The 27,732-nt window shown below is 41.6% G+C and overlaps 3 protein-coding genes across 16 annotated transcripts in view; 2 read left to right on the plus strand and 1 right to left on the minus strand.

Moving 5' to 3' along the window:
- Positions 1 to 14,893, minus strand: part of Dlg5 (Discs large 5) — a 48,571-nt gene extending 33,678 nt beyond the window's left edge. The window contains exons 1-8 of the mRNA XM_069505086.1: positions 14,473 to 14,893; positions 12,554 to 12,595; positions 11,826 to 11,875; positions 10,249 to 10,523; positions 4,500 to 4,615; positions 3,411 to 3,530; positions 2,381 to 2,498; positions 1,699 to 1,847 (exon numbers count right to left, since the gene is read on the minus strand). Coding sequence (XP_069361187.1) covers positions 1,699 to 1,847; positions 2,381 to 2,498; positions 3,411 to 3,530; positions 4,500 to 4,615; positions 10,249 to 10,523; positions 11,826 to 11,871 — 824 coding nt within the window. The 5' untranslated portion in view covers positions 11,872 to 11,875; positions 12,554 to 12,595; positions 14,473 to 14,893. The remainder of the gene's footprint in view (positions 1 to 1,698; positions 1,848 to 2,380; positions 2,499 to 3,410; positions 3,531 to 4,499; positions 4,616 to 10,248; positions 10,524 to 11,825; positions 11,876 to 12,553; positions 12,596 to 14,472) is intronic.
- LOC117991065 (potassium voltage-gated channel protein Shaw-like) overlaps positions 1 to 27,732 on the plus strand; it is a 408,219-nt gene that overhangs the window by 255,197 nt on the left and 125,290 nt on the right. The window lies entirely within an intron of this gene.
- Positions 16,180 to 27,732, plus strand: part of chico (insulin receptor substrate 1 chico) — a 36,277-nt gene continuing 24,724 nt past the window's right edge. For 12 of the 13 annotated variants that reach the window (XM_069505056.1, XM_069505059.1, XM_069505058.1 and 9 more), the window contains exons 1-4: positions 16,180 to 17,226; positions 24,457 to 24,640; positions 25,392 to 25,517; positions 26,038 to 26,180. In XM_069505056.1, the coding sequence (XP_069361157.1) occupies positions 16,860 to 17,226; positions 24,457 to 24,640; positions 25,392 to 25,517; positions 26,038 to 26,180 (820 nt within the window). In that variant the 5' untranslated portion in view covers positions 16,180 to 16,859. The remainder of the gene's footprint in view (positions 17,227 to 24,456; positions 24,641 to 25,391; positions 25,518 to 26,037; positions 26,181 to 27,732) is intronic. The other variant, XM_069505057.1, reaches the window with a different exon arrangement.

The raw sequence follows: 27,732 nt of genomic DNA on the forward strand, positions 1-27,732 counted from the left end.
TCCCGCACCCCGCCCCCCTCCCACTGCCTCACCATGCTCGCCATTTGTTGCTTGGTGAAATGATGAGGATGATGAAAGTCGCTCACCTCTCGCTCATGATGAGCGTATACTCGGCCATGGCAGCGTTCCTCTCGTCCGTCAAGCGCTTGATGTCCGCCCTCTCCCGCACCCCGCCCCCCTCCCACTGCCTCACCATGCTCGCCATTTGTTGCTTGGTGAAATGATGAGGATGATGAAAGTCGCTCACCTCTCGCTCATGATGAGCGTATACTCGGCCATGGCAGCGTTCCTCTCGTCCGTCAAGCGCTTGATGTCCGCCCTCTCCCGCACCCCGCCCCCCCCCCACTGCCTCACCATGCTCGCCATTTGTTGCTTGGTGAAATGATGAGGATGATGAAAGTCGCTCACCTCTCGCTCATGATGAGCGTATACTCGGCCATGGCAGCGTTCCTCTCGTCCGTCAAGCGCTTGATGTCCGCCCTCTCCCGCACCCCGCCCCCCCCCCACTGCCTCACCATGCTCGCCATTTGTTGCTTGGTGAAATGATGAGGATGATGAAAGTCGCTCACCTCTCGCTCATGATGAGCGTATACTCGGCCATGGCAGCGTTCCTCTCGTCCGTCAAGCGCTTGATGTCCGCCCTCTCCCGCACCCCGCCCCCCTCCCACTGCCTCACCATGCTCGCCATTTGTTGCTTGGTGAAATGATGAGGATGATGAAAGTCGCTCACCTCTCGCTCATGATGAGCGTATACTCGGCCATGGCAGCGTTCCTCTCGTCCGTCAAGCGCTTGATGTCCGCCCTCTCCCGCACCCCGCCCCCCTCCCACTGCCTCACCATGCTCGCCATTTGTTGCTTGGTGAAATGATGAGGATGATGAAAGTCGCTCACCTCTCGCTCATGATGAGCGTATACTCGGCCATGGCAGCGTTCCTCTCGTCCGTCAAGCGCTTGATGTCCGCCCTCTCCCGCACCCCCGCCCCCCTCCCACTGCCTCACCATGCTCGCCATTTGTTGCTTGGTGAAATGATGAGGATGATGAAAGTCGCTCACCTCTCGCTCATGATGAGCGTATACTCGGCCATGGCAGCGTTCCTCTCGTCCGTCAAGCGCTTGATGTCCGCCCTCTCCCGCACCCCGCCCCCCTCCCACTGCCTCACCATGCTCGCCATTTGTTGCTTGGTGAAATGATGAGGATGATGAAAGTCGCTCACCTCTCGCTCATGATGAGCGTATACTCGGCCATGGCAGCGTTCCTCTCGTCCGTCAAGCGCTTGATGTCCGCCCTCTCCCGCACCCCCCCCCCCCTCCCACTGCCTCACCATGCTCGCCATTTGTTGCTTGGTGAAATGATGAGGATGATGAAAGTCGCTCACCTCTCGCTCATGATGAGCGTATACTCGGCCATGGCAGCGTTCCTCTCGTCCGTCAAGCGCTTGATGTCCGCCCTCTCCCGCACCCCGCCCCCCTCCCACTGCCTCACCATGCTCGCCATTTGTTGCTTGGTGAAATGATGAGGATGATGAAAGTCGCTCACCTCTCGCTCATGATGAGCGTATACTCGGCCATGGCAGCGTTCCTCTCGTCCGTCAAGCGCTTGATGTCCGCCCTCTCCCGCACCCCGCCCCCCCCCCACTGCCTCACCATGCTCGCCATTTGTTGCTTGGTGAAATGATGAGGATGATGAAAGTCGCTCACCTCTCGCTCATGATGAGCGTATACTCGGCCATGGCAGCGTTCCTCTCGTCCGTCAAGCGCTTGATGTCCGCCCTCTCCCGCACCCCGCCCCCCTCCCACTGCCTCACAACACTCGCCACTTGCTGTTTCAGCGCGTTGCGTTCACGTATCTGAAATAAAAGACATTGTTTAGGCCTATCTCACACCCGGCTTTACTCACGTGTTTAGTCGACGTTAGCCCGACTAGTTTCGAACCCATCCGAGGTTCTTTTCCTCAGCGTGGAAACCGCTTTTTGACGCTAAGACAATGGCATCAGTCGTGGGACAGGACACTTTTAGCTCCGCTTGCCTGGACTACGGCGATGGCTCCAGCGATGAAGATCAGCAAGAACTGTCGGGAGACGATCTCCAGCTGTGCCCCCCTGTGACATTTGTATGGGACTAGCTTATGCTCGCGACTTCGTCCGCGTGGACTACACAAACTTCAAACCCCTATTTCACCCCCTTAGAGGTTGAATTTTCAAAAATCCTTTCTTAGCGGATATCTACGTCATAATATCTATCAGCATGCCGAATTTCAGCCTGATCCGTCTAGTAGTTTGAGCTGTGCGTTGATAGATCAGTCAGTCAGTCAATCTCCTTTTCCGTTAGATACGTAGCAGAGGGAGCGCTACACTAACTTCTCTCGGTGGATAGTACTTACCACAGCATTTCTCTCCTGAGTAAGCTCATGGCACTGCGTCTTCAGGCGACTGTTCTCCTCCTGAACTATCTGTAGCTTCTCCAGGGTGGTGTTGTGGTTCTCTATCAAGTCGTCGTACCTGCAAGCAGAACTATGACAATTGCCTTAAACATACTTTAAACTCTTCGTTGAACCTCCTACATAAAATAGGATAGGCTGAAATCCTTAGGCATAGAGCGTACTAATTACTGGCAGGCATTGAAAAAAAACGTTATTTGTTTACCCTTTTCACAGTTTAAATATCACTTTAAATATCCCTTTTTTAAAATAAACTAGGCGAAGGCGTAGTGGAACGGTAGCGCACTAAAAAGCGAAATGAGTAAGGCGTACGGGCTTCAGGATGACATTTTTTTTATTTTTTTTATTCAGATACAAGTTAGCCCTTGACTGCAATCTCACCTGATGGTAAGTGATGATGCAGTCTAAGATGATAGCGGGCTAACCTGAAAGGGATATGGCAGTTTTTATTAAACCCGTACCCCTTTGGTTTCTACACGGCATCGTACCGGAACGCTAAATCGCTTGGCGGCACGGCTTTGCCGGTAGGGTGGTAACTAGCCACGGCCGAAGCCTCCCACCAGACCAGACCAGAAATTTAGAAATTATAAAATTCCAAACCCCTGCCAGGAATCGAACCCGGGACCTCCCACTAATAAGACCACAGCGCTCACGACTGCGCCAGGGAGGTCGTCTAAATTACAAAAACATTATATCAATCAAATCTTTTTTCAAAAATATATTTTATAAAAATCTCAATGAAGTGGACGGTATCTACTATCTATGCGTATACCACCTAGTTTATATAATCTCGAGTACGAAGCATGAAGTACAATACAACTAATAACATTCTACACTCGAATGTGATTAGTCGGAGTAAGCCCGACTATACTTAGAACGCGACAGGTCGAAATTGTGTGAACACGTGTGGTGTTTCTCCGCACCGCCGCTTTGCTGCAGGTGCTGCACGCTCGAGTATACAGTGTCGTGTTACCTCTTCTGGAAACAATCGAACTCTTCCTTGAGAGCGTCGTATTTCCGCAGCGTGTGCACGAGCGCGTCCGAGCCCTCCGCACCGCCGCTTTGCTGCAGGTGCTGCACCTCGCGCTCGAGTCTACAAAACATAAAACTCCAAATAGGCAAATGAAAAATGAAAATGAAAAAACATTTATTTATCAATCAATTATAACATTGTGTTATGGTACCCACAACTAGGTAGTCCTGTGTCGTGGGTACCTAATAGAATTAACAATAAACAATTAACCGGTAAATTGACGCTCGGTTTACTAGTCTACGTTCACTTAATTAAGGTAGGTATTTATCTAAGATTAAAAATAAGATTACAGTGCAAGCTATGTTAAGATTAATTATATACATTATTGTGTTAAGTATAGATTATTATCTAAATAGTAATGACAAAGTGCCCTTATGTTAAATGCAAGAAAAGTTTTTCAGTTTCATCGTAGCTTAAGGAAGCGAGCCATGATGCAATTTTAGATTTGGCTTGCTTTATGGAACAATGCTTGATGTCACATATGCTTACTATTTTGTTATAAATAAATGATTCCACATATGGACTGAAACGTCTAGCAAAACAAGTTTTAATTTTAGGCATAGGGATCTTGTAAACACGACGAAGGTCTTACATTCGTATTTCAAAACAAAATCGTATTTTAATCGGTCATTGTGAAATCAGCGGGCGATGGAGAGAGCTATGCTTGGAGTTTCTCTACCTGATCAAATCAGGAATGAGGAGATCCGTAGGAGAACTAGAGTAACCGACATAGCTCAGCGGGTTGCGAAGCTGCAATGGCAATGGGCAGGGCACATAGTTCGTAAAACCGATAGACGTTGGGGTCCCAAGGTGCTGGAATGGCGACCTCGCACCGGAAGACGCAGTGTTGGAAGATCCCCCACTAGGTGGACGGACGACATCAGACGAGTCGCAGGGAGCCGCTGGATTCCGGCGGCGCAAAACCGTGGCGTGTGGAGGTTCCTACAAGAGACCTACGTCCAGCAGTGGACGTCTATCGGTTGATGTTGTTGATGATGATGATGAAATAGAACATAGTATAACACTCACCGTTGGTTGTCGTTGAGAAGGTCGCCGTACTTGCCGCGCAGGCTGCTGGCCTCCTGCGCGGACACCTCCAGCTGGTTCATCGCCGCACGGTGCTGCCCACGAAAGTACTCCAACTCCTATAAAAATAGAGTTCATTTTGCTTCATCGCGGCATACCAGGACGAGCTCACTTGGTCACGTGACCAGAGAAATATACAGTACGTGGCCGAAAGCAATGTATATCAGCCTTTAGAATGACATTTCGGCTTTGTAGAGCGTTGTCTCTGTCACTCATACCTATATGACGTTTTGTCGGCCTCAACTACAGAGACATTGCTCTACAAATTTGCTATCTCCTTCTAAAGGTCGATGTACAATACTTTAGGCCGCGTACTGCTGTTATGACTGAGCAGTGAGCGCCCTTTAGACGGCGCCCGCGAGAGATATAATATATTATAAGAGACTAACTTATGACTGTGACTTCGTCCGCGTGGACTACTCAAATTTCAACCCCCTAGTTTATCCACTTACGGGTTGAATATTCATTTGAGGTTAAATTTTCAAAAGTCATTTCTTAGCAGATTCTTACGTCATAATAGTAATCTGCGTGCCCAGCCTGATCCATCCAGCAGTTTGAGATCCACGTTGATAGATCAGTCATTCAGCTTTTCCTTTTATACAGGGTGTAAACGCTAGCAAAAACGAAGACCACTGATAGTACTGATGATTACTGATATGATATCATAAGAAAAAAACACGAAAAAAATATGAAAAAATATCCTTTTGTAAAAGTTCACGATATATTGCAAATAAAACATCTGACTGACGCTAGAGGTCAACTAACGTTGCAGTAGTAGGCCACTCGGAATCAATGCCACGTTGTATTGACTCCAGTTTTTCATGGTATATATATACATTGCGGGTTTGAAATTTACTAAAACTACAAAATGAGACAAATGGTTATTGGTATTGGATTGTGTTTAGGTAGTATAACAATAACGCTAAGTTTTTGCTAGCGTTCTGGTTACACCCTGTATAAATATTTAGAAGAGAGAGATATAAGAGTTGGTATAATTTTAGACCACAGACCTGTTTTTCATTTATAATACGACTTGTTAATTTATTTACCATGAAAAGCATCTTCCCCACATTTAAAATTATTCTCCACCAGAACAATCGATTTGTATCTACCTCGAAATGGATTCGTATATTCATCGTTTGAAGCGGAACCGAGCTAGCTATAGAAATTATTGAAAGCTCGCCGCTATTCAACGGAAACTCGCATTTCAGAAATGAGCCTCGCAAAAAGCAAACTTGGCCCGGTGACCTATATATTATTCAGTGCACGCTCGTTTGTGAGCTTCGACCAGTGATATAATGATCCGCTAGATGAGGCGCTTTATAGTAACAACATGTTTTATTTTATCTGTCCCGGCTTACTCACGTGTGTAGTCGACGTTAGCCCGACTAGTTTCGAACCCATCCGGGGTCCTTTTTCAAGGGAGTCCGTCCGCGCACGCGCCGCGGTTTTGACTGCCCGACTAGTTTCGAATTTTTTTTGGGAGTTTCGAGTTTTATTTTATTTGGGACTGTTACGCAGGCAGAGTCAGGCCGCAACGCTAGACGTGCCTGCTTAATGCGTTCCCACGGTCGCCGCGAAAACCAACACCTGCTGACGCGGCAGAAATCGCTAGCACCGTGCGATAGGACTGCGGACCGACACATCACATTTAGCTATAGAAGCCTCCGCCACAAATCGGCGGAGCAATTAGGATAATTTTATATAATAGTTAATATAATATGTAAATTTTTAGTAATAAAATTAGGTTAAGGAAATGCTCTTTCCTTTCGCAACCCTTGCAGTCGCCCCTTATATAACTGGACACTAAACAATAGGCTAGTTGACACTTTTTTTAAGTAGGTCTTAAATGGTTAATATTTGTCCTATTAGATCAAAAAAATTAACACTATATTTTTTTGCCCCCTAAAAACCGTAAAACTTTCATTTAAAAATATATTTTTCTTAGACAGGTGAAAACACTGTCGGCCATGTTTGGCCGATAGATTATCTGTGCTCTGACGTCATGCATTTGTAAACAACAGCATAACCTACCAAAGTTTAATAAACATGACTTCTATACTAGTTTACATGAAAAATATAGTAATTATCGTTATTGTATCATCCGAGAATGTAAAAACGCATCGATAAAGACCACAGGAAAGTTGTGGATTAGAGTGCCCAGTGAAATAAATATACGTAATACGCGAAGACTTGCTTAAAGGGATCCTATATCACTAACGACTGCAACCCAAATTTATTTTTGCAAAGATCACTTTGTTGTAAGTCTTACTTAATAACTTATTCAATTTATAAAGAGAAAACGATAATTTTTTACGTTTACTATGAGTTTTTAGAAATATATAAAAACTAGCTTATGCTCGTGACTTCGCCCGCGTGGACTTCATAAATTTCAAACCCCCATTTAACCCACTCAGAGGTGGAATTTCAAAAAATCCTTTCCTAGTGGATACCTTCTCTTTACCTACAAAGAACACACCCACCAAATTTCATGTATCTAGGACCAGCTGTTTAGATGTTTAGGCTGTGCGTTGATATATAAGTTAGTCAGGAGGACTTGAAATTTTATATATATGGATACTACGTTAGTCAATAGGGATGACATTTGTTTGTTTACATATTTAATGACGTCACATCATGGCTGACAGCGTTTCCTGAGTTTCAAATAAAAATAAAAACTGTATTTTTTTAAATTGGATTTATATATCCATCCTGCGTTTTTAATAATTGTTATTGATATATTTCGTTGTCTTAAGCAAAATACTATAATAAATAATCATTTATTGGACGAAATTAGATATGAGTCAAGTAGCCTATTACATATTAAAACTTTAAACTAGGTACGACTATCCACAGCTTACTACTCGGAGGTGAACTTCTGAGGACTGCGGGAGTTCGCGCACGCGTGGCACAGGAGAAGGAGCTGCTCCGAAGTGCGGCAGCGACGACGGAGAAGAGGACGCGGAGAGCAGGAAGAGGAAGAGGAAGGAAGCGAGGAGGATGACGACGACGCGACGAGCTCAGAGGAGGGAAGCGAGAGTTAGGTATCCAGATACGCAATGACAGGAGAGGATGTGGGAAACAGGAGACACCACGAACGGCGACGGGAATCTCCCGTATCTGTGACGTCTGCCCCAGAATGGGGAGAGTGACATAATGGGGACAAGGAAGCAGAAAGGAAAGAACTTGTAGGGAGTCAAGAAGGCGCCCCCGGAAAGAGCCACCGAGCAAGTACCGAACGGGCGCCCTCCCGCGTTTCGGCCCATATAACCGCAAGGTTGGTGGGGCCATGGGTGGTGGTGGGTTGTATCCACAGTTTACTGTATACAACTAGGGCAACACAATATGAGCAAACTACTATAATAATATAAAAATATAAACAAAAGACTAAACTATACATAAAAAACATAAAAAAATAACATCAGTGTCCACACGTAACCCGCTTTAGACGCAGTCCGTTTGTACGAACATAGATAAATTAGAACAGACTATAGATACTAAAACTATAGATACTATTTAAAGCTGTGATAGCCTAGTGGTTAGGACGTCCGCCTTGTAATCGGAGGTCGGGGGTTCGATCCCTGGCACGCACCTCTAACTTTTCCGAGTTATGTGCGTTTTAATTAATTAAAGATCACTTGCTTTAACGGTGAAGGAAAACATCGTGAGGAAACCTGCATGCCTGAGAGTTCTCCATAACGTTCTCAAAGGTGTCTGAAGTCTACCAATCCGCACATGGCCAGCGTGGTAGACTATGGCCAAAACCCTTCTCATTCTGAGAGGAGATCCGTGCTTTGTAGTGAGCCGGTGATGGCTTGATCATGATGATGATAGATACTAAAGGTAGGCCAGCTGAAGTGGCAGTGGGCAGGCCCCGTCTGCCGCAGAACAGATTGCTGCTGGGGCAGACGTGTTCTGGAGTGGAGACCGCGTATCGGCAAGCGCAGTGTGGGACGACCTCCAACCCGCTGGACTGACGACCTAAAGAAGGTAGCGGGAAGTGGGTGGATGAGGAAGGCGGAGGATCGTGTGTGGTGGCGCGCTCTAGGGAAGGCTTATATCCAGCAGTGAACGCAAACAGGCTGATTGATTGATTGATAGATACTAAAGCCACGCATAACAAACGGAAACGTTTAAGTACGGAAACCAGCCCAGAGCGAAGAAGAAAGAAGATACTAAAACTGCTTATACCTATTTTAATGTACATAACATATAACATTTAACATATAACATATAACATACTAGCTTATGCTCGCGACTTCGTCCGCGTGCACTACAAAATTTCAAACCCCTATTTCACCCCCTTAGGAGTTGAATTTTCAAAAATCCTTTCTTAGCGGATGCCTACGTCATAATACCTATCTGCATGCCAAATTTCAGCCTGATCCGTCCAGTAGTTTGAGCTGTGCGTTGATAGATCAGTCAGTCAGTCAGTCAGTCAGTCAGTCAGTCAGTTAGTCAGTCACCTTTTCCTTTTATATATATAGATAAAGGGTACATAACACGATTAATTTGATGTTTTTATTTGTCGATATTTGTTTTTATATGAAGTTCGAGGTGTCAAGGGCAGTAGCGAACTACCCTCATTCTTGTTCTTTTCGTAGGAACTTCAAGAGCTGTCCGTTAAAATACACTCACAACGTCACTAAACTTTCGATGTCTATTGAAGAGCCGCATCTAGTGGGACATTTATATCACTGGCTTGGAGTAAAAAGCTGCTTACTTGTTTTGCGCGGCCCGCTAATGTAAATGAGACTGAACAACGCGACGGCGCTCCAGTTCTTTACAAAGAAAAATAAAATCGCTAAATTATATCGCTCCAGCAATGCGCGGGACTGAAATTACTTTTATACATGGCATAAATCGAATTTTAGAAGACGACCCTCGATTTGACTCGATTTTCGAATTTGTTGTGGGCTCTTGTCAGACCTGGGCGCGTTTGTAACCCTCGTAGCTTTAGTTTTAAGTTCACGTAGTTGAGACTTTCGTTCCCTACTGCTTAATAACGTCACACTACCCTACCTTCATAACATGCTCGCAGCGGCGCGAAGTCTCCGAGTGTTGTCGCCTCAGTCGGTTGAGGTCGTGCAGAGCCTTCTCACACTGTTGTTTGAGACTTTCGTTCCCTACTGCTTAATAACGTCACACTACCCTACCTTCATAACATGCTCGCAGCGGCGCGAAGTCTCCGAGTGTTGTCGCCTCAGTCGGTTGAGGTCGTGCAGAGCCTTCTCACACTGTTGTTTGAGACTTTCGTTCCCTACTGCTTAATAACGTCACACTACCCTACCTTCATAACATGCTCGCAGCGGCGCGAAGTCTCCGAGTGTTGTCGCCTCAGTCGGTTGAGCTCGTGCAGAGCCTTCTCACACTGTTGTTTGAGACTTTCGTTTCCTACTGCTTAATAACGTCACACTACCCTACCTTCATAACATGCTCGCAGCGGCGCGAAGTCTCCGAGTGTTGTCGCCTCAGCTGGTTGAGGTCGTGCAGGGCCTTCTCGCACTGCTGCTTGAGACTTTCATTCCCTACTGCTTAATAACGTCACACTACCCTACCTTCATAACATGCTCGCAGCGGCGCGAAGTCTCCGAGTGTTGTCGCCTCAGCTGGTTGAGGTCGTGCAGGGCCTTCTCGCACTGCTGCTTGAGACTTTCATTCCCTACTGCTTAATAACGTCACACTACCCTACCTTCATAACATGCTCGCAGCGGCGCGAAGTCTCGGAGTGCTGTCGCCTCAGCTGGTTGAGGTCGTGCAGGGCCTTCTCGCACTGCTGCTTGAGGCTCTCGTTGGCCTGCTGTTTGATGACGTCATACTGCCCCAGCTCGTACGGCGCACTCATAGTATGCGTGTGAGTGTAGGCAGGCTTGTCATAGCACTGGGAGGCCGACAGCACCTCATATTCAATGGGCAGTTGTGTGGTGTTGTGGCGCTCATTGCTTACGTAGCTGTGGGGTATTGATTCTGCAACAAGAGGGCATTGTTATAATACCATCAGCCCCAGGGTCATGGGTACCTCTACCGTTACTTACCTAGGAGTGACTCTGGATTCGAGCCTGAACTTCGGTAAGCACATAAACCTGGTATGTGAAAAAGCCCAAAAAACTATTAAGGCACTCACCTCAATACTACCAAATACACGTGGACCGAACTCGCGAAAAAGAAGGACCCTAGCTCTAGCAATGCAGTCCACCATAATGTATGCGGCTCCAATATGGGCTACGGCCATGAACAAGGTAACACACAGGAGGACAGTGTTGAACACGCAGCGTATGATGGCATTGAGAACCTGCTGCGCCTATAAAACAACATCCACCGACGCTGCCCTCGTACTGGCGAATTTAATCCCAGCTCATCTCCTGGCGAGGGAAAGATCAGAAAGCTATGGATTAAAATTGCCAGATGCAAGAAGAGCTGCCAGAGAAAGAACCCTGCTTAGATGGCAAGAAGAATGGGACCAGTCCGCAAATGGACGATGGACACATAGGCTGATTAGAGATATAAAGAGCTGGATATCCAGGAAACACGGTGTACTGACGTTCCGGATGACACAATGTTTCACAGGACACGGGGTGTTTATGCAGTACACAGAGCGTATAAAAAAAAGGGACAGTAGTAAATGTATGTACTGCATTGAACCAATAGACGATGCGGAACATACATTGTTCCGGTGTCCTCAGTTTGAGGTAGAAAGAAAGAATGTCGTGGACGAGCTGGGAGACGAGTTTAGGGTGGAGAGCCTCGTAAATACTATTCTGGAAGAGAAAAAGAAGTGGGTGACAATCCAGAGATATATAGAAATCATAATGGAAAGAAAAGAGAAAGACGAAAGAGAAGGAAGATGAGTCAGACCGCGGCAGTAATGGTAGGCCAACAAGGCGGGAACGTTATTGCTTGAAGAAAGGAGGGGTTTTTAGTCGGTAGGAGTCCGGCACTATGTCCATGAGGATTTTCCCCTCCTACCAAAAAAAAAAAAAAAAAAAGGGTCATGGGGTGTCTGGACCGCCGCGCTATTGGTTCATCAGTCAACCTTATGCTACCACCAAACATTCCCGCCACTGTCATGAGATATCAGGAACACTAAAAGGGACTCATATTGACGCCCCAACTGTAACAAAATTTCAAACTTGCTATATTTGCGATGTTGTTGTTTCTGAATAAGACAAAATTTTAAAAAAAATCCTTATTTTTTGTATTTTGGGTTGATTTATTTTTGTCTTATGGGTTGTTTTTTTTTAAATTATTATGCAAAAGAAAATATCGTACCAGTACTCCCATTGCTCTCCAAAGAGGATGTGCCTGATGCCATCATATATCTGGAATTAAACTATACATTACAATACAATTATACAACAAATATCACTAAATAATAGTGCTAATTCTATAGCATAATATTATTATTGTAAATTGAACACTTGAAAAGAGCAACCGCCGAGTTTCTTGCTGGTTCTTTTCGGTAGGAACGGCATTCCGAACCAGTAGTATTTCCTTGGGACATGAGACACAGTAATTCCCTTGGGATTTTTAAAAATAAAAAAACCGGCCAAAAAGTCAGACTTGCGCATTGAGGGTTCCATACTCAGGTATTTTTTTCGACGTTACGCACGATAAATCAAAAACTATTATGCATAAAAATAAATAAAAATCTGTTTTAGAATGCACAGGTAAAGCCCTTTCATATGATACCCCTCTTGGTATAGTTATCTTACTTGAAAAATTGGATATATAAAACACTTTTTTTTTTTGATGTACCACAAATTCTCAGGTTTCGGATTTTTTCCTTTACTTGTGGTATAAGACTTACCTACCTGCCAAATTTAATGATTCTAGGTCAACAGGAAGTAAGTACCCTGTAGGTTTTTTGACAGACACAACAGACGCACAGACAGCGAAGTGATATAAGGGTTCCTTTTTCCTTCTGAGGTATGGAACCCTAAGTCTCAAAAGCCAAAGCTGTCATCTAGTGTACAAAAAATAAGTGAAGCAGTAAGTACCTTCAATATTATGAGATTATTATGTCCATTGTATTACATCACCTACAATGAGAAATATACTTACATTATTATACATCTCTATCTACACAAATATGCAGTATGAGGGACAGATAGATAGACAGATAAATTGCTTATTGCCATGCAAAACATATGAAGCTGTGATATCCTAGTGGTTAGGACATCCACCTTCTAATCGGAGGTCAGGGGTTCGATCCCGGGCACGCACCTCTAACTTTTCGGAGTTATGTGCGCTTTAAGTAATTAAAATATCACTTGCTTTAACGGTGAACAAAAGCATTGTGAGGAAACCTGCATGCCTGAGAGTTTTCCAAAATGTTCTCAAAGGTGTGAGAAGTCTACCAATCCGCACATGACCAGCGTGGTAGACTATGGCCAATCTCTGAGAGGAGACCCCTGCTCTGCAGTGAGACAAAACATTGCATAAAAATAAATATTTACAAATAGGAAATCAGACCATATCATATGGTTAGGCCAAGTTCTAACAGAATTTTATTATCTTCTAAATATAATATATAATATAAAAGGAAAAAGTGACTGACTGACTGACTGACTGATTGATCTATCAACGCACAGCTCAAACTACTGGACAGATCGGGCTGAAATTTGGCAAGCAGATAGCTATTATGACATAGGCATCGGCTAAGAAAGATTTTTTGAAAAATCAGCACCTAAGGGGGTGAAATAGGGGTTTGAAATTCGTACAGTCCACATGGACGAAGTTGCGTGCATAAGCAAGCAAGCAAGCTAGTAAACACATATATAACATTTTAAATCTGTTATACACAATCTCTTTACTAAACTAAATTGACAGGTCTAAATCAAGTACAGTACGATTCTAACGTAAATGCGCCCCTGAAGTTTTCGCACGACGTTGGGCACCACACACATTTAGGGTGTACGGGGCAGCAGGGAGGATAACAGCGCACGTCTTGCAACTTCACGCAGACGCATTTAAGTTTGAATCATACTGTACAAGCCTTATTCTATAGATAGCATTTTTGAAGGATTAAAAGTACACTAAGAGTCCCCGCAGACCACAAACTTTTTATCGGCCGATAGTTTGAAGATGTAATCGTTATAATTTGCGCACTTATATACACCTTCATACTGATTAAGAAACCGACCAAACTATCGGCCGATAAAAAGTTTGTGGTCTGCGGGGACTCTAAAACCTGTTATCATTTCAGTTTGAAAATTGTGTACAACAGAATTAGCCGCGACTGTTTTATAGGGGGTGACAGTTTTAAATTTTATTTAGAGCTGTCAAAGCTCATGACTTTAGCTGCCAGACACAAGCCTATTTTTTAAATTTGTAGCGTGCACTAAAATTTAGTCTTTAAATGTAAAATTCATGTTCCATGCTTTTTCAGCAATACTAAAAAGAAAATGATGCAGATACTCTAAATTTAGTTTACAGAAAGACAACAGAATCGGCGCCATTGGCTATTTTACAATATGTATCACAAGGAGCTACCTGCTACAATCTATTTTATTGATATAACATTAAGTTACCATAGTTTTGTGTGAATTTTTAGGTACCTTATTACTTAAATCAAATTCATTTTAAGTCATTTAATCTGATTAATGATTTTCTGATATAAAGATAGTAGAAAAGGTGGCTAAGAAACAACCCAAGATTTTTGTGATCCTGTTCAGAGTAGTGCTAAAATGATGAGTTGCCTTAGTAGACCCTTAGATAATATTACACTTAGATATCAAGGCAAAGAATCTTTGAGTTAAACAGAATTTAGGACGAAACAGCAGGCAAATGGTTATCTAATAAGAATAGTGACTTGGTTACTAGTAGTATAAACGTTATTATCAGAGGATCCAAATCTCGCGGGGTGCAAGCTTGACACGGTTTTCACGCTCTAATGATGGTTGCAAAATTTACAAACCGCAAGTATTGTTGCAACTAACTAGCAGTCGAAGTGTTTACACACGACGAAAGAACAAGATTACGCGATAAAACACCAGAAATCTCGTCGCCACCCGCGAGTATCACATAACTGTACACCGATACGGTCCATAAATACCATCACCGAGCACCGAAAACACCGAATTCGCAACAAAAAACTCCTTTCCCTGCGAATGGCACGAATATGCTTTTCACGGCTATAGAACTAAAACTTATTTCACAATGTAAACAGATCACTTATAAGTTATTACCCGTCCCAGTTAACTTTATCGCACGAACCACACAGTTTTACACAAAGAAGAAGCCTAAAACAAGAGAATAAAACATTTATTACACGTATTTATCAGTAGTAATTTGCCAACATTTCCCGTTTCTGTTCTCTACCTTTTTTAGCAAGTTGAATGAATGACGGACACAAAAGAGGACGGACATTTTAATGAGTGTTGCCATAGATTATTAACTTCGTTCGGATAGTTTGACCGCATTATTTAAAATGTTAAATTACAATAATAGTGCCAATTAGTTACAATAATATTGCAAAGAACAATCTATTCCTTGTACAGTGGCCGTAATCACAAGTAATCCGAAGTTGTAGATCATAATTGTGGGCTATATCCTCAAGCCCGATTAAAATCTGTTTTGTGCTCAAAATCTGAGAAAATCATACTGCGGTTTGCGCAGTTGTCGTGCTCGATTGCGGTAGAATGACGATTACTACAATGTCACGAATCACGATCGCAATCAACTCTGATTGGTTGACGCTTGTTTACTATTGACTACAATGCTACAATGCATTTTTGTATCGAGAATACCATAGGTAAATGTCACAAGAATTGCGATTGTAATGATGATTGATGCAGTTTTTGCGGAATCCACCTACAAAACGCCATAAAGTCAAAGTCAAATGATTTATTCAAAATAGGTAATAAATTACTCTTATTGATTGTCTGGTATAGTGTTAGATTTGTAAGATAATATAGTGGTGATAATTATAACGCAAACTTAAAACTAAAGCTACGAGGCATACCTATCACTTTTATAGCCAGTAGTAACTATATATAGTTAGTTAATTTCTGTTGACAAAACTACTTTCTTTCTCATTAGAGTGAATAGAAAAGCAGACCTTTGCGCAGAACTACTGCAAATAATTTTCTTGATAATTTTTTTGATACAGACAAACACAACACATCATCTATAAATAAAATTGAAATTTTATTTTAATTTAACTAACTAGGTATTACCTAGTTACTCATTTAGGTATAAAGTTTAAAAATCACTTAGCGATAATTTACTTGTGAATCTCGTATGACATAGTTAATCGTAGGTCAGAATTTAGTTCTTGTCTGTATGTAAACATTTTGATGCGATTGTAATGGCTATTATTGCTTGTGATAATTGCTTACGATTTCTCGAACCGAAACGTAGATCATATAGATATATAGGTATTATTTTTCGTCTTTAGTGGTGGTAGTATTCAGCGCCATCTATGAAAATTTTCTCGAACGTTCCCTGGAAACCTCCTCATTAAAATGTATATTTCGATTATTTTCAATTTCCTTGAATTTTCTCTTTTTCTGCCCCACTATAATATGTCTTGCTAATTTTGTACATTGATCTTGACATTTTCATACTTTGCAAGGTTATTGTAACGTGTTATTATGGTTCGTGTATCCGAACTATACGGCAATATTGTATTTTCTTTTCTCGTAATCGTCGCTCGAATAAATGACACGCAATAGCGAGGAACCAATAAAAAACTTCGACGCGCAAATCCAGGAGTTTATAAATCAAGTGCATAACATACGAACGTTAAAGTGTAATTTGACTCTCTCATTTGCTAAAATCGCTAAGCTCTAAAACAGTGTTGTGTAGCGCGTAAAATTGATTGTTTTGATGTCGCAGGAAGGCATGACCACAGCGTGACTTCCATGCCCTGCGTTCCTACGGAAGGGCGTGCGGATTACGTTTACTATGAATGATTTTATCTCTTTCTAAACTCGCGTATCTGTGAATGACCGAGTGTAATAGCGAGTGTATAAAATTATGGATTGAAAAGCGTTTGTTATTGTATTTCGGTTCGCACCGCATTGCTGTGGACTTATCGGCTGTTATCTTGTTCGCGAATCGTGTGGTGTTAACATTTAGCTGTGTAGCACGGGCGGTCATATGGCGCCCGCAGGACTCTGCCGAATTAGTTACGCCGTTCGGTTCGACGAGTTTACTATTTACGCACTATTGCAAAGAGATAGTACGTATTTTTAGTCGCGTCGACGGTATAGACTACAGACAGTGACTTTCATCATAGTGCGTAAACAACTTCAAGGTTATCCGTCGTGTTTGTGCCAGGGCTGATGCGGAGGCGCTGAGATGGCGGCCAGCTCCGAGGGAGGCGCCGTGGTGCGCCAGGGCCACCTCTACAAGTTGAAAACTATGAAGAAGAAATACTTTGTTTTGCGCGCGGAAACCGCGGAAAATTCCGCGCGGCTCGAGTACTACGAGTCAGAGAAGAAGTTCCGATCCGGGTCGAACCCTCGCCGAGTTTTGCCTCTGAAGAGTTGCTATAACATAACGCGAAGGCTGGACTTGAAACAGAAGCATGTGATAGCCCTGTTTACGAAGGAGGAACAGCTGTGTATAGTGGCGGACAACGAGGTAGACCTACACTCGTGGCTGACTGCTATCCTCAAGCAGTTCCGTTCTGATGACACCAGTGAGGAGTTACTTCATCCAATACGTAAGTTTTTCTTCATACAATGTAAACTCTATCAAAACTTGTCTGTTAGTAAAGAACTTGCAAAAGTAAACACTATTTCAGTTTAATTTACCTTAAACTTAAAAACCCATGCTTTGATATTGGATAACAAAAGTATATCTGAGCAATCCCTTTCAATTCATTCTCTAGTTTCAATTAAGTTCTTAAGTAAATAAATATTACAGTAATTAAAATTAAAATACCCTTTTTGTTACAAAACTAGAATTTACACTGTTTAGTATGCTTACTTGAGATTAAATATTATAGTGATAATCACCACTGATCATCTTATACTTACTGAAGCAGTAATTTTTTTAAATATAAATATACCTATGGTTAGTGGTTAAGACCTCAGTGTCATATTTGGCAGTTCTGTATTTAATCCTAGACTGGTCTTCTTCCTAGAATCTTCATTCTCAAAGACCTGTGTTCAGTAGTGGACCGGTGGTGGGTTGAGGTGATGAATCTCAACTTGTCTGAGATATTGTCCCTATTGGAACTTAAGGTTCGAAAAAAAAACCGGCTAAGTGTGAGTCAGACTCGCTGTACTAAGGGTTCCGTACTACACAGTTGTATTTTTTCAACATTTTGCATGATAGATCAAAAAGTAATGCATAAAAATGAATGTGAATCTGTTTTAGAATGTACAGGTAAAGCCCTTTTATATGATACCCCACTTGGTATATTAATCTTACTTTGAAAGTTGAACATACTAATATTTGTTCATGAACACATTTAAATTTTTTTTGTGATGTAACCACAAACTCAGTTTTCGGATGTTCCCCCTTATGTATGCTATAAGACCTACCTACCTGCCAAATTTCATGATTCTAGGTCAACGGGAAGTAGGTACCCTAAAGGTTTCAAGACAGTCAACAAAGTGGTCCTATATAAGGGTTCCATTTTTCCTTTTGAGGTATGGAACCCTAAAAACTGAAGAGTAAAATTTTTCATTAAACTTTAAGTTATCCTAAAAAGCCCTTATGAATAGTCTAAATGAATCATTTATTTCATAAATAGCTTCTAATACTCTCATAAGCTGTGAGGGTCGGAGGTTCGGTCCCGGGCACGCACATCTAACTTTTCTGAGCTATGTGCGTTTTAAGTAATTAAATATCACTTGCTTTAACGGTGAAGGAAAACATCTTGAGGAAACCTGCATGCCTGAGATTTCTCCATAATGGTTTCAAAGGTGTGTGAAGTCAACCAATCCGCACATGGCCAGCGTGGTAGACTAGCTAAAACCCTTCTCACTCTGAGAAGAGACCCGTGTTCTGTAGTGGGCCAACGATGGGTTGATCATGATGATGACTCACATAAGAGATAAGAGAGTTTAAGCATTCAGATTTCCAAGTATGGCTCACAAAATTTGTTTTTCTGTTTTTAATCATTATTTACATTGAATTATGAATCATCTGATAGAGGTGTTAAGTATTAAACTAAGCTACAACAATTTTAGTTACTCATATCAATGTATTGGTATCTTATCTTTATAAATATAAAGTTTATAATTATTTGCTATAGATAATATTATTACCTAATTAATTAATACGAACTTATGCCCGCGAGTCGCGACTTCGTCCGTGTGGACTACACAATTTTCAAACCCCTATTTTACCCTCCAATTTTCAAAAATCCTTTTTTTTTTCGCAAGCAACATTATGACAGGGATAGGAATAGATTTAGAGGTGTCATTTTAGTTTAGTTTAAAGATTATGTACAAGAGAATCAACCCCATTGTTTAATAACTTACTCTTATTAATGTGACATCAGGCAAGTGGCAGGGAGCGGCTGGATTCAGGCGGTGCAAGACAGTGTTGTGTGGAGGTCCCTACAAGAGGCCTATGTCCAGCTGTGGACATCTATCAGTTGATGATGATTAATGTGAAACTGTGCCTTACTTAAGTAACAATGAAAAATAGTCAATCAAAAACTGCATCTCTATAAACTAAATAGGTTAAAAATAAATATAGTATTCCTTGCTTCATATTTCTAAACATTAAAAATTCTGTTTTAAGAATGAAGTAATTTAGCAATTAAGTATGTATTTATCAAGGAAATAAGGTTGAGGATAAATTTTGTAAAATACATTTAAAAGAACTGCGTACCTACTGACTTAATTTGATTAGGGCTTCCCGTATTGTACTTCCTGTCTGTGGGTTTGAGGATTCCCCGTAAATAATTACGTCACCCAACCATATAATACCAAACTAAATATATAAAAGGTAAAGGTGACTGACTGACTGACTGAGCTATCAACGGACAGCTCAAACTACTGGACGGATTGGGCTGGGCATGCAGATAGCTATTATGACATAGGCATCCGCTAAGAACAGATTTTTGAAAATTCAACCGCTAAGGGGGTGATATTTGTGTAGTCCACGCGGACGAAGTCGCGGGCATAAGCTAATTACCCATATGACGTTTTGTCTGTCTCAACGACTGAGACAATGCTCTACAAATCTGCTATCTCCTTCTAAAGGTTGAAGTACATTACTTTCTGCTGCCTACTGTACTATTGGTATGATAGTGTCATAGTGTGGAGTGTGTGCAGTAATAATAATGTGCAATTTCAGCCCTATCCGCCCAGTAGTTTGAGATGTGCATTGATAGATCAGTCAGTCAGTCACTTTTTCCTTTTACAGTAGAAACTCGATTATCCGGCCCTCAGTTATACGGATTCGCGTTTATCCGGACTACCAACCGAAAATCGTTCGGCCAAGTGCGAGTCAGACTCGCGCACCGAGGGTTCCATACATGGGTATTTTTCCGCCATTTTGTACGATAAATCAAAAACTATTATGCATAAAAATAAATAAAAACGTGTTTTAGAATGTACAGGCGAAGCCCTTTCATATGATATCCCACTTGGTATATTTATCTTACTTTGAAAATTCAAAATACTATTATGGTGAACTTCATAATATTATGCACAAAACCCGCTTTTCTTCATACATTCGATTATCCGGATTTTCGATTATCCGAATCCTTTACGACAATAATTAGTCCGGTTAATCGAGTTTCCACTGTATATGTATATTTAGATTAGGTATTACCGTATTAGCATTCAACAAGTGTGCGTTGCACCTTATTATTGCTGCACACACTATGACACTACCATACCACTAGTAACAGTATGTTTCCACCCTAATATTGTTTGTATAACTTTATAAGGAATCAATAAACTCAAATCTATTAACTAGTAAGTAGTAGGTATGGAATTCTACTCATAGAGTCATAGAGTTCCCAAGGCCACGAGTCACTGACCTCACTATGGGCCCTGATAAGTAAACACTAAACAATGTTCTATTATCAATCTCAATTAACTTAATGACAGTGTTGATTAGGGTTGTCACTTGTAGAGTGACTGGGAAAATTCTGGGGAAGCTCGGGGAAACAGTTAAGTCCTGTATATTAGATCTTTTGCTTATCTTTATTTTTTTATTTGACGAACCAACAACATTCATATATATATAAACAAATATTTACGTAAAAAAGAGATTTTTAACTAAAAGACAGTTATAAAAGTTTAAAAGGTAGTAAAATATGGTAAAATGCAATAATGAGGAATTGAATGAAATCAAGAATATACCACACTGCTGAAGAAACGTTTTGTTGGTACTGATTGTCCTTTAAGTTAAAAAAAAAATAACTGATGTTACCGACTACCAACATATTTTAAGTTAATAACTTAGTGAATTTTATTAAGTGAGTAACTATTCAATAAAATTCCCGTTTGTGGCTATAGGTTTTTCCAAAAATCCCAGGGGAACTCTTTGATTTTATCGGGATAGAAAGTAATCTATAGTTATGAGATGGATTTTGAACTTGAATCCTACAAGAATTTAAAAGTTTATTCCTGGCAAGTGACAACCCTAAATCCAATACTACCAATATCGTATGGTCATATAAATTATACAATATAATTGGCACTCTAATGTTTTAAAAGGTTGAATGATATATTATTGAAGATTCTGTAGCATTTTTTTTTTGTTAAGTAAGTAATCAAGCTAATTTGCGTTTTTGGAGTTTGTTGACCGTTTTAGTATAGTAGTAATGTAATTAGCGTGGATAAAATAAACTCGAGTTTTTTTCAGTCATTGATACCTTGTATCCTGTATACTTATCGCCATAATTATAGTCTCATTGAAACTAATTAGTACTTGGTTAAGTTAAGACTTGAATAATTTAACCATTATTAATTCATACAACTACTATATCATCATCATCATCATCATCAACCAATAGACGCCCACTGCTGGATATAGGTCTCTTGTAGGAACTTCCACACGCCACGGTCTTGCGCCGCCTGAATCCAGCAGCTCCCTGCGACTCGTCTGATGTCGTCCGTCCACCTAGCGAGGGGTCTTCCAACGCTGCGTCTTCCGGTGCGAGGTCGCCATTCCAGCACCTTGGGACCCCAACGTCTATCGGTTGTACGAACTATGTGCCCTGCCCATTGCCACTTCAGCTTCGCAACCCGCTGAGCTATGTCGGTTGCTCTAGTTCTCCTACCGATCTCCTCATTCCTGATTTGATCACGTAGAGAAACTCCAAGCATAGCTCTCTCCATCGCCCGCTGAGTGACTCTGAGCTTTCTTACATACAATTACTTAGGTACATAATATATTATTGTAAAATAATGTGAAAGTGCGTTTTTTTTAAATCCAGATAAAGTTAGCCCTTGACTGCAATGTCACCTGGTGGTGAGTGATGATGCAGTCTAAGATGGAAGCGGGCTAACCTGTAAGTTTTTTTATTAAACCCAATGCCCCTTTGGTTACTACACGGCATCGTACCGGATCGCTAAATCGCTTGGCGACACGGCTTTGGCAATAAGGTGGTAACTAGCCACGGTCGAAGCCTCCCACCAGACCAGACCAGAAATTTAGAAATTATAAAATTCCAAATCTCTGCCAGGAATCGAACTCGGGACCTACCACCAATAAGACCACAGTGCTTACCACTGCGCCAGGGAGGTCGTCGCGTCTGGCTGTCTGTGGACGAAAGGTTGTAGCTTACATCTCGAACTCGGAGATAGACAAGCTACTTTTTATCCCGGAAAATTAAATAGTTTTCACGGGATTTAAAAAATTTAAATCCACGCGGATGAAGTTGTGAACATCATCTATGTGGACAAAGTTGAAATATTTCAGCATCTTATAGACCAGGGACAAAATATCATTTAGTGGAATTCCGTGAGCGGAAATACGCGTCAATAATTTCGTCCCATTGTGTCGTGTTAATATGTCAGAATGTCAATATGATATCTGCTATCAATCCATACATAATATAGTATATAAAAATAAAAGTCCTGACTCAATGACTCATCAGTGCCCAGCCCAAACACTTATTGTACCTAGAAAGTTGAAATGCACAAAGGTTCGTTTTATAATGTAGACATGGAGTAAGTTCAAACTTCCTACGGGATAGGGAATTGGGAGGATTTATATTTTCGTCGAGCGAAGCCACGGGCGATTGCTAGTCATCCACTACCCATATTATAAATGTGAAAGTGTGTTTGCTTGTTGGTTGGTCCTTCAATCACGACGCAACGAAGCAACGGATTGACGTGATTTTTGCATGGATATAGTTAAAGACCTGGAGAGTGATATAGGCTACTTTTTATCCCGGAAAATTAAAGATTTCCCACGGGATTTTTAAAAAGCTAATACCACGCGGACGAAGTCGCGGGCATCAGCTAGTATGTCATATTCATAAGCTACCATACAGATAGTTCGTAAAACAAAAAGGAACGTATTTTCACGGACTCTAATTGGATAAGTGCGTGATCGCTCTTTTTTTTTTTATTCAGATATAAGTTAGCCCTTGACTGCATCTCACCTGATGGTAAGTGATGATAGCGGGCTAACCAGGAAGGGGTATGGCAGTTACCCATACCCCTTTGGTTTCTACACGGCATCGTACCGGAACGCTAAATCGCTTGGCGGCACGGCTTTCCGAAATTAGGCTCTTAGGCCGAATTTTTCGAATTTCCTACGGGATAGGGAACAGAGAGGATTTATAGTTTCGCCGAGCGAAGCCATGTGCGATTGCTAGTACATAATATAAGCGGTGATGGCCTACTGGTTACGGCTTCGTCATCCTGTTCGGGGGATCCGGGGTTCGATCCCGGGCACGCATCTCTAATTTTTCAGTTCCTGTTGGCACCCTTTCGGTAGGGAACCTATCAACCACGCGTTTTATCATTTTATACTTGTATAAGCTTCCTACTCATTCATTTAATGTTGTTTATACAACACTGGGTTAGGTGTTTATGACTATTATAAATAGTCCTATACGTAAAATGTTTATTTATTAGACGAAACGGGGGAAGTCCGCACATTAAACACAATATAATTTTTATTGGGTTATTTTAAAAAAAATATTGGACATACCCAAATCCGGTCGGTCTTAGGCTACATAGAACAACTTTTTTGGATGACCAATGATTTTAGCGATAAGTTCGATCCTTTTTGATAATTGATTATACATTTGACGATTTACAAACAAGATTTGTAGCTCAACACAATCTCTACCCATATTATAAATGCGAAAGTGTGTTTGTTTGTTGGTCTGCCGTTGAATCACGTCGCAACGGAGCAACGGATGGACGTAATTTTTTGCATGGGTATATTTCAAGACCTTGAGAGTGACATAGGCTACTTTTTATCCCGGAAAATTTAAGAGTTTCCACGGGATTTGAAAACTTAAAATGTCGAAAAAATGCGACTGAACCCTTGGTGCGCGAGTTTGACACTCACTTGGCCGGTTTTAGGGTTCCGTACCTCAAAAGGAAAAACGGAACCCTTATAGAATCACTTTAATTGTCTGCCTGTCAGTCTGTCAAGAAACCTATAGGGTACTTCCCGTTGACCTAGAATCATGAAATTTGGCAGGTAGGTAGGGCTTATAGCAGACATTCGGGGAAAAATCTGTAAACCGTGAATTTGTGGTTACATTACACAAAAAAATTAAATTGTGGTCATGAACTAATAATTAGTGTTTTCAATTTTCGAAGTGAGATAACTATATCAAGTGGGGTATCATATTATTAAAGGTCTTCACCTGTGCATTCTAAAACAGATTTTTATTTATATTTATGCATAATAGTTTTTGAATTATCGTGCAAAATGTCGAAAAAATACGACTGTAGTACGGAAACCTCAGTGCGCGAGTTTGACTCGGGTTTTGTTAATGTTTTGATTTCAGAACACGTATGGCAAGTGAACGTGCAGAAGAAAGGCCTCGGCGCCTCGAAGAACATCCAGGGTCTGTACAACCTGTGCCTCACGGACAAGACGCTGAGCCTGGTGAAGATCAAGAGCCACAACAACTTCATCTGCGACCTGGGCATTCCCGAGCGCGTCGAGTACTCCCTCAAGCATATTAGACGGTGGGTACTGATTTTCTGTCTATTTAATTTACAATAATAATTTATTTGTTTACTTAAATGTTAAATCTTAACAATATGCCCTTAAGGTGGTTTGAAAAAGGCATTCCGAACCAGCGGTAGATGCATCCGACTATTCGTAAGCACTTGTAAAAGTTTATACGAATAAAAAAAGATTTTCATTTTCATTTTCATTTTTCATACATCCGACTGTGAAAATTCAAATTTTAGTTAGTTTTTCGAAAATGTGGCTAATTCCATTGTACACAATCTCTAAACTAAACTAAAATGGCACGTCTAAATCTATTGCTATCCCTTTCATAATGTTGTTTGCGAAAAAGGATGGCACTAAATTTAGACCTGTTAATTTGGTTTAGTTTAGAGATTGTGTACAAGAGAATCGGCCCCAATAGTAAACTAATCATACATCGAAGGCTTATTTATGGTAATGAGTTTTGCGGCATAACATTTATGCATCTACATGTTTTTCTATAAAAACTTTGACAAAAATACTCATTCGCTTCATATTAGTGCAAATCTGGGAAAGTTCAGAAAATTATCTTTCAGGAATAAATATTTTTTGTCAATGTCATTCAAGTGTCAAGAGAGCCTTGTCGCACTGTAATAGTGGATGGATGCGCGCCATGAATAGGGGAGATATTTTCGGGCCATCCAAAAACGAGATTTCTGCGCAAGTACTTCGGCGTAACTTATAAAAGTTGTACCCTTAACATATTGTGAGGTCATATTGCAGGTGCGGCGACTCTGAGTGCTTCTTCTACATGGAGGTGGGGCGGCAGACGGCGACGGGCGCGGGCGAGCTGTGGATGCACTCCGAAGACTCCAATATAGCACAGAGCATGCACTCTACTATTCTACTGTAAGTCCATTTATGGTTCTTTAGGTACAAACACCACGAGGTGGTTTGAGGCACCAGTCTCTTCGGAGGCGTGGGTTCGAATCCCACCGCTGCCACCATGTAATGAAACTAGGCTGGTTGACCAACAACTGACTTTATTTTATAAGTACCTACATGTTTAATACAATTATTACACTACAGCAAGCTCGACGGCCTCACGTGTGTAACACAGCTGACATCAGCCAAACTGAATCGGTTTCGAATCCGGGAAGCTCATGATCCTTAGCCCAATGTGCTAGCCAGTAGACCATTGAGCTATAATCTACGTGTGCTAAAATGAGGAACTAACTGACTAATATATCAACATCCAACTCAAACCGCTGGGTTTGAGACCGGATGTTGTTCTCAAAAGTGTTTACAGTCTTCTGATCAGCGTGGTAGACTATGGCCAAACCCTTCTCACTTCTGAGAAGAGACTCGTGCTCAGTACAGAGAGACGAGTTGATATAACATATAACATGAAAAATTGTATGAATTCCAGTGCAATGAAGAACTGCGCGAAAGAGAATGAGAACGAACGGGACCACATAGTGTTGCCCGCCAAGTTGTTGGACGGCTCGCACCCGCTGCCCGCGAGGCGACAGACGTACTCCGACGGCCGCGGCCGCGCCGGTCTCTACAATGGTGAGTGTTCACCACAAGAGAATGAGAACGAACGGGACCACATAGTCTTGTAGGTAGTCCCGTCGTGACCACGACCCGTGCAATTGGGTTGAAATATCGACAAATAAAACCGCCAAATTAATCGTGGTATATGCAAATGTGCTATGTGCTGTATGAGTGTGAGTTCTATTGTAAGTCGTAACGCACCGATTTGTGCACACGCACAAGACAAATTAGGTAAAGATCACTCTCCGCATCCGTAGTTTCCCCGTAACAAAAATAGTGGGGCGCGTCTTCGTGGGACGTTGATTGAACTTTATATATGAAGGAGATCATTGCCCCGCGAATCGTGATGAGTCACGCGGAAAAATATAAAAGGGATCTAATGACCTTCGATTAGTTCATAGAATTCCGCGCCCCTCGGCCTTTTGCCACTTATTGCGGCCCACTTAACTATTGAGTATGTTTTTCTAACGGGCTTGCGGCTCTGGGTTCTAGCCCTTTTGAGCTGTGAGTTTTACAGTGCGACAAGGCTCTCTTGGCACTTGAATGACATTGACAGGGGGGGCGCTGTTGGAGAACAAAGGCTTAGAATATGCTATGGAATATTCAAACAAGAACAAAGGGGACACTTGACGGCAACGTTAGTTCCGATTCTCGCCACGCCCATAGATAGCCTTGTCGCACTGCATGAGTAGATTTGATTTTTTTTTGTTCTTTTGGGGAAACTGACGTATTTTTAAAGACTGGTCTTGGAGGGACGTACGGTAACTAGGATATGTGTAATAAGTAGAGTAATTATTAAAAAAAACGATACTGTATATCAGTACCCGTAATATAAATGCGAAAGTGTGTTTGTGTGTTGGTTTGTCCTTCAATAACATCGCAACGGTGCAATGGTTTAACGTGATTTTTTGTATGGGTATAGATATCAGTGGCGTGCACAGGGTTTTAAGCCAGGGTAGGCATTAGTTAGGTAGGGTCCTGTTTACTGGCAGGTCATAATGAAAAATATGCATTGAGCTATTACAACTGGGTAAGCAGTGCATATATGCCTCTATGACCTGCACGCCACTGATAGATATAAAGACCTGGAGAGTGACATAGGATACATTTGATCCCGGAAAATCTAAGAGTTCCCACGGGATTCTGAAAAACCTAATTCCACGTGGACGAAGTTGCGGGCATCATCTAGTATGATTATAGAAACAGTACACTGCTCACAACTGAGAAATATGACTTTTCCATATACTTGGGGATTATTTCATTGTTTGTTTTTCATACAGCATCTCAAGTCATCTAGTTGATTGAATAATAATAGTATTGTCATGTAGATACACTGTAATGTACTTTTGGATGCTGCATTTGTTCTAATTAATTCACGCATAATCTAGCACTTTAGTCGTGGTATAGCGATTAATTTTTGCCTTTTAGTCTAGTTTTAGATTGCTAAAATTATTTATTTACCTAATAATAGAAAATCTGTTCAACTTAATAAATACACTCCTTTCAAGCAACTGTAAAAAATCGGTCAAGTGAAAAGTGCACGGAACCCTGTAAAAAAATCAGCTCT

The sequence above is a fragment of the Maniola hyperantus genome, chromosome 19 (genome assembly GCF_902806685.2).
Source record: "Maniola hyperantus chromosome 19, iAphHyp1.2, whole genome shotgun sequence".
NCBI classification, from domain to species: domain Eukaryota; kingdom Metazoa; phylum Arthropoda; class Insecta; order Lepidoptera; family Nymphalidae; genus Maniola; species Maniola hyperantus.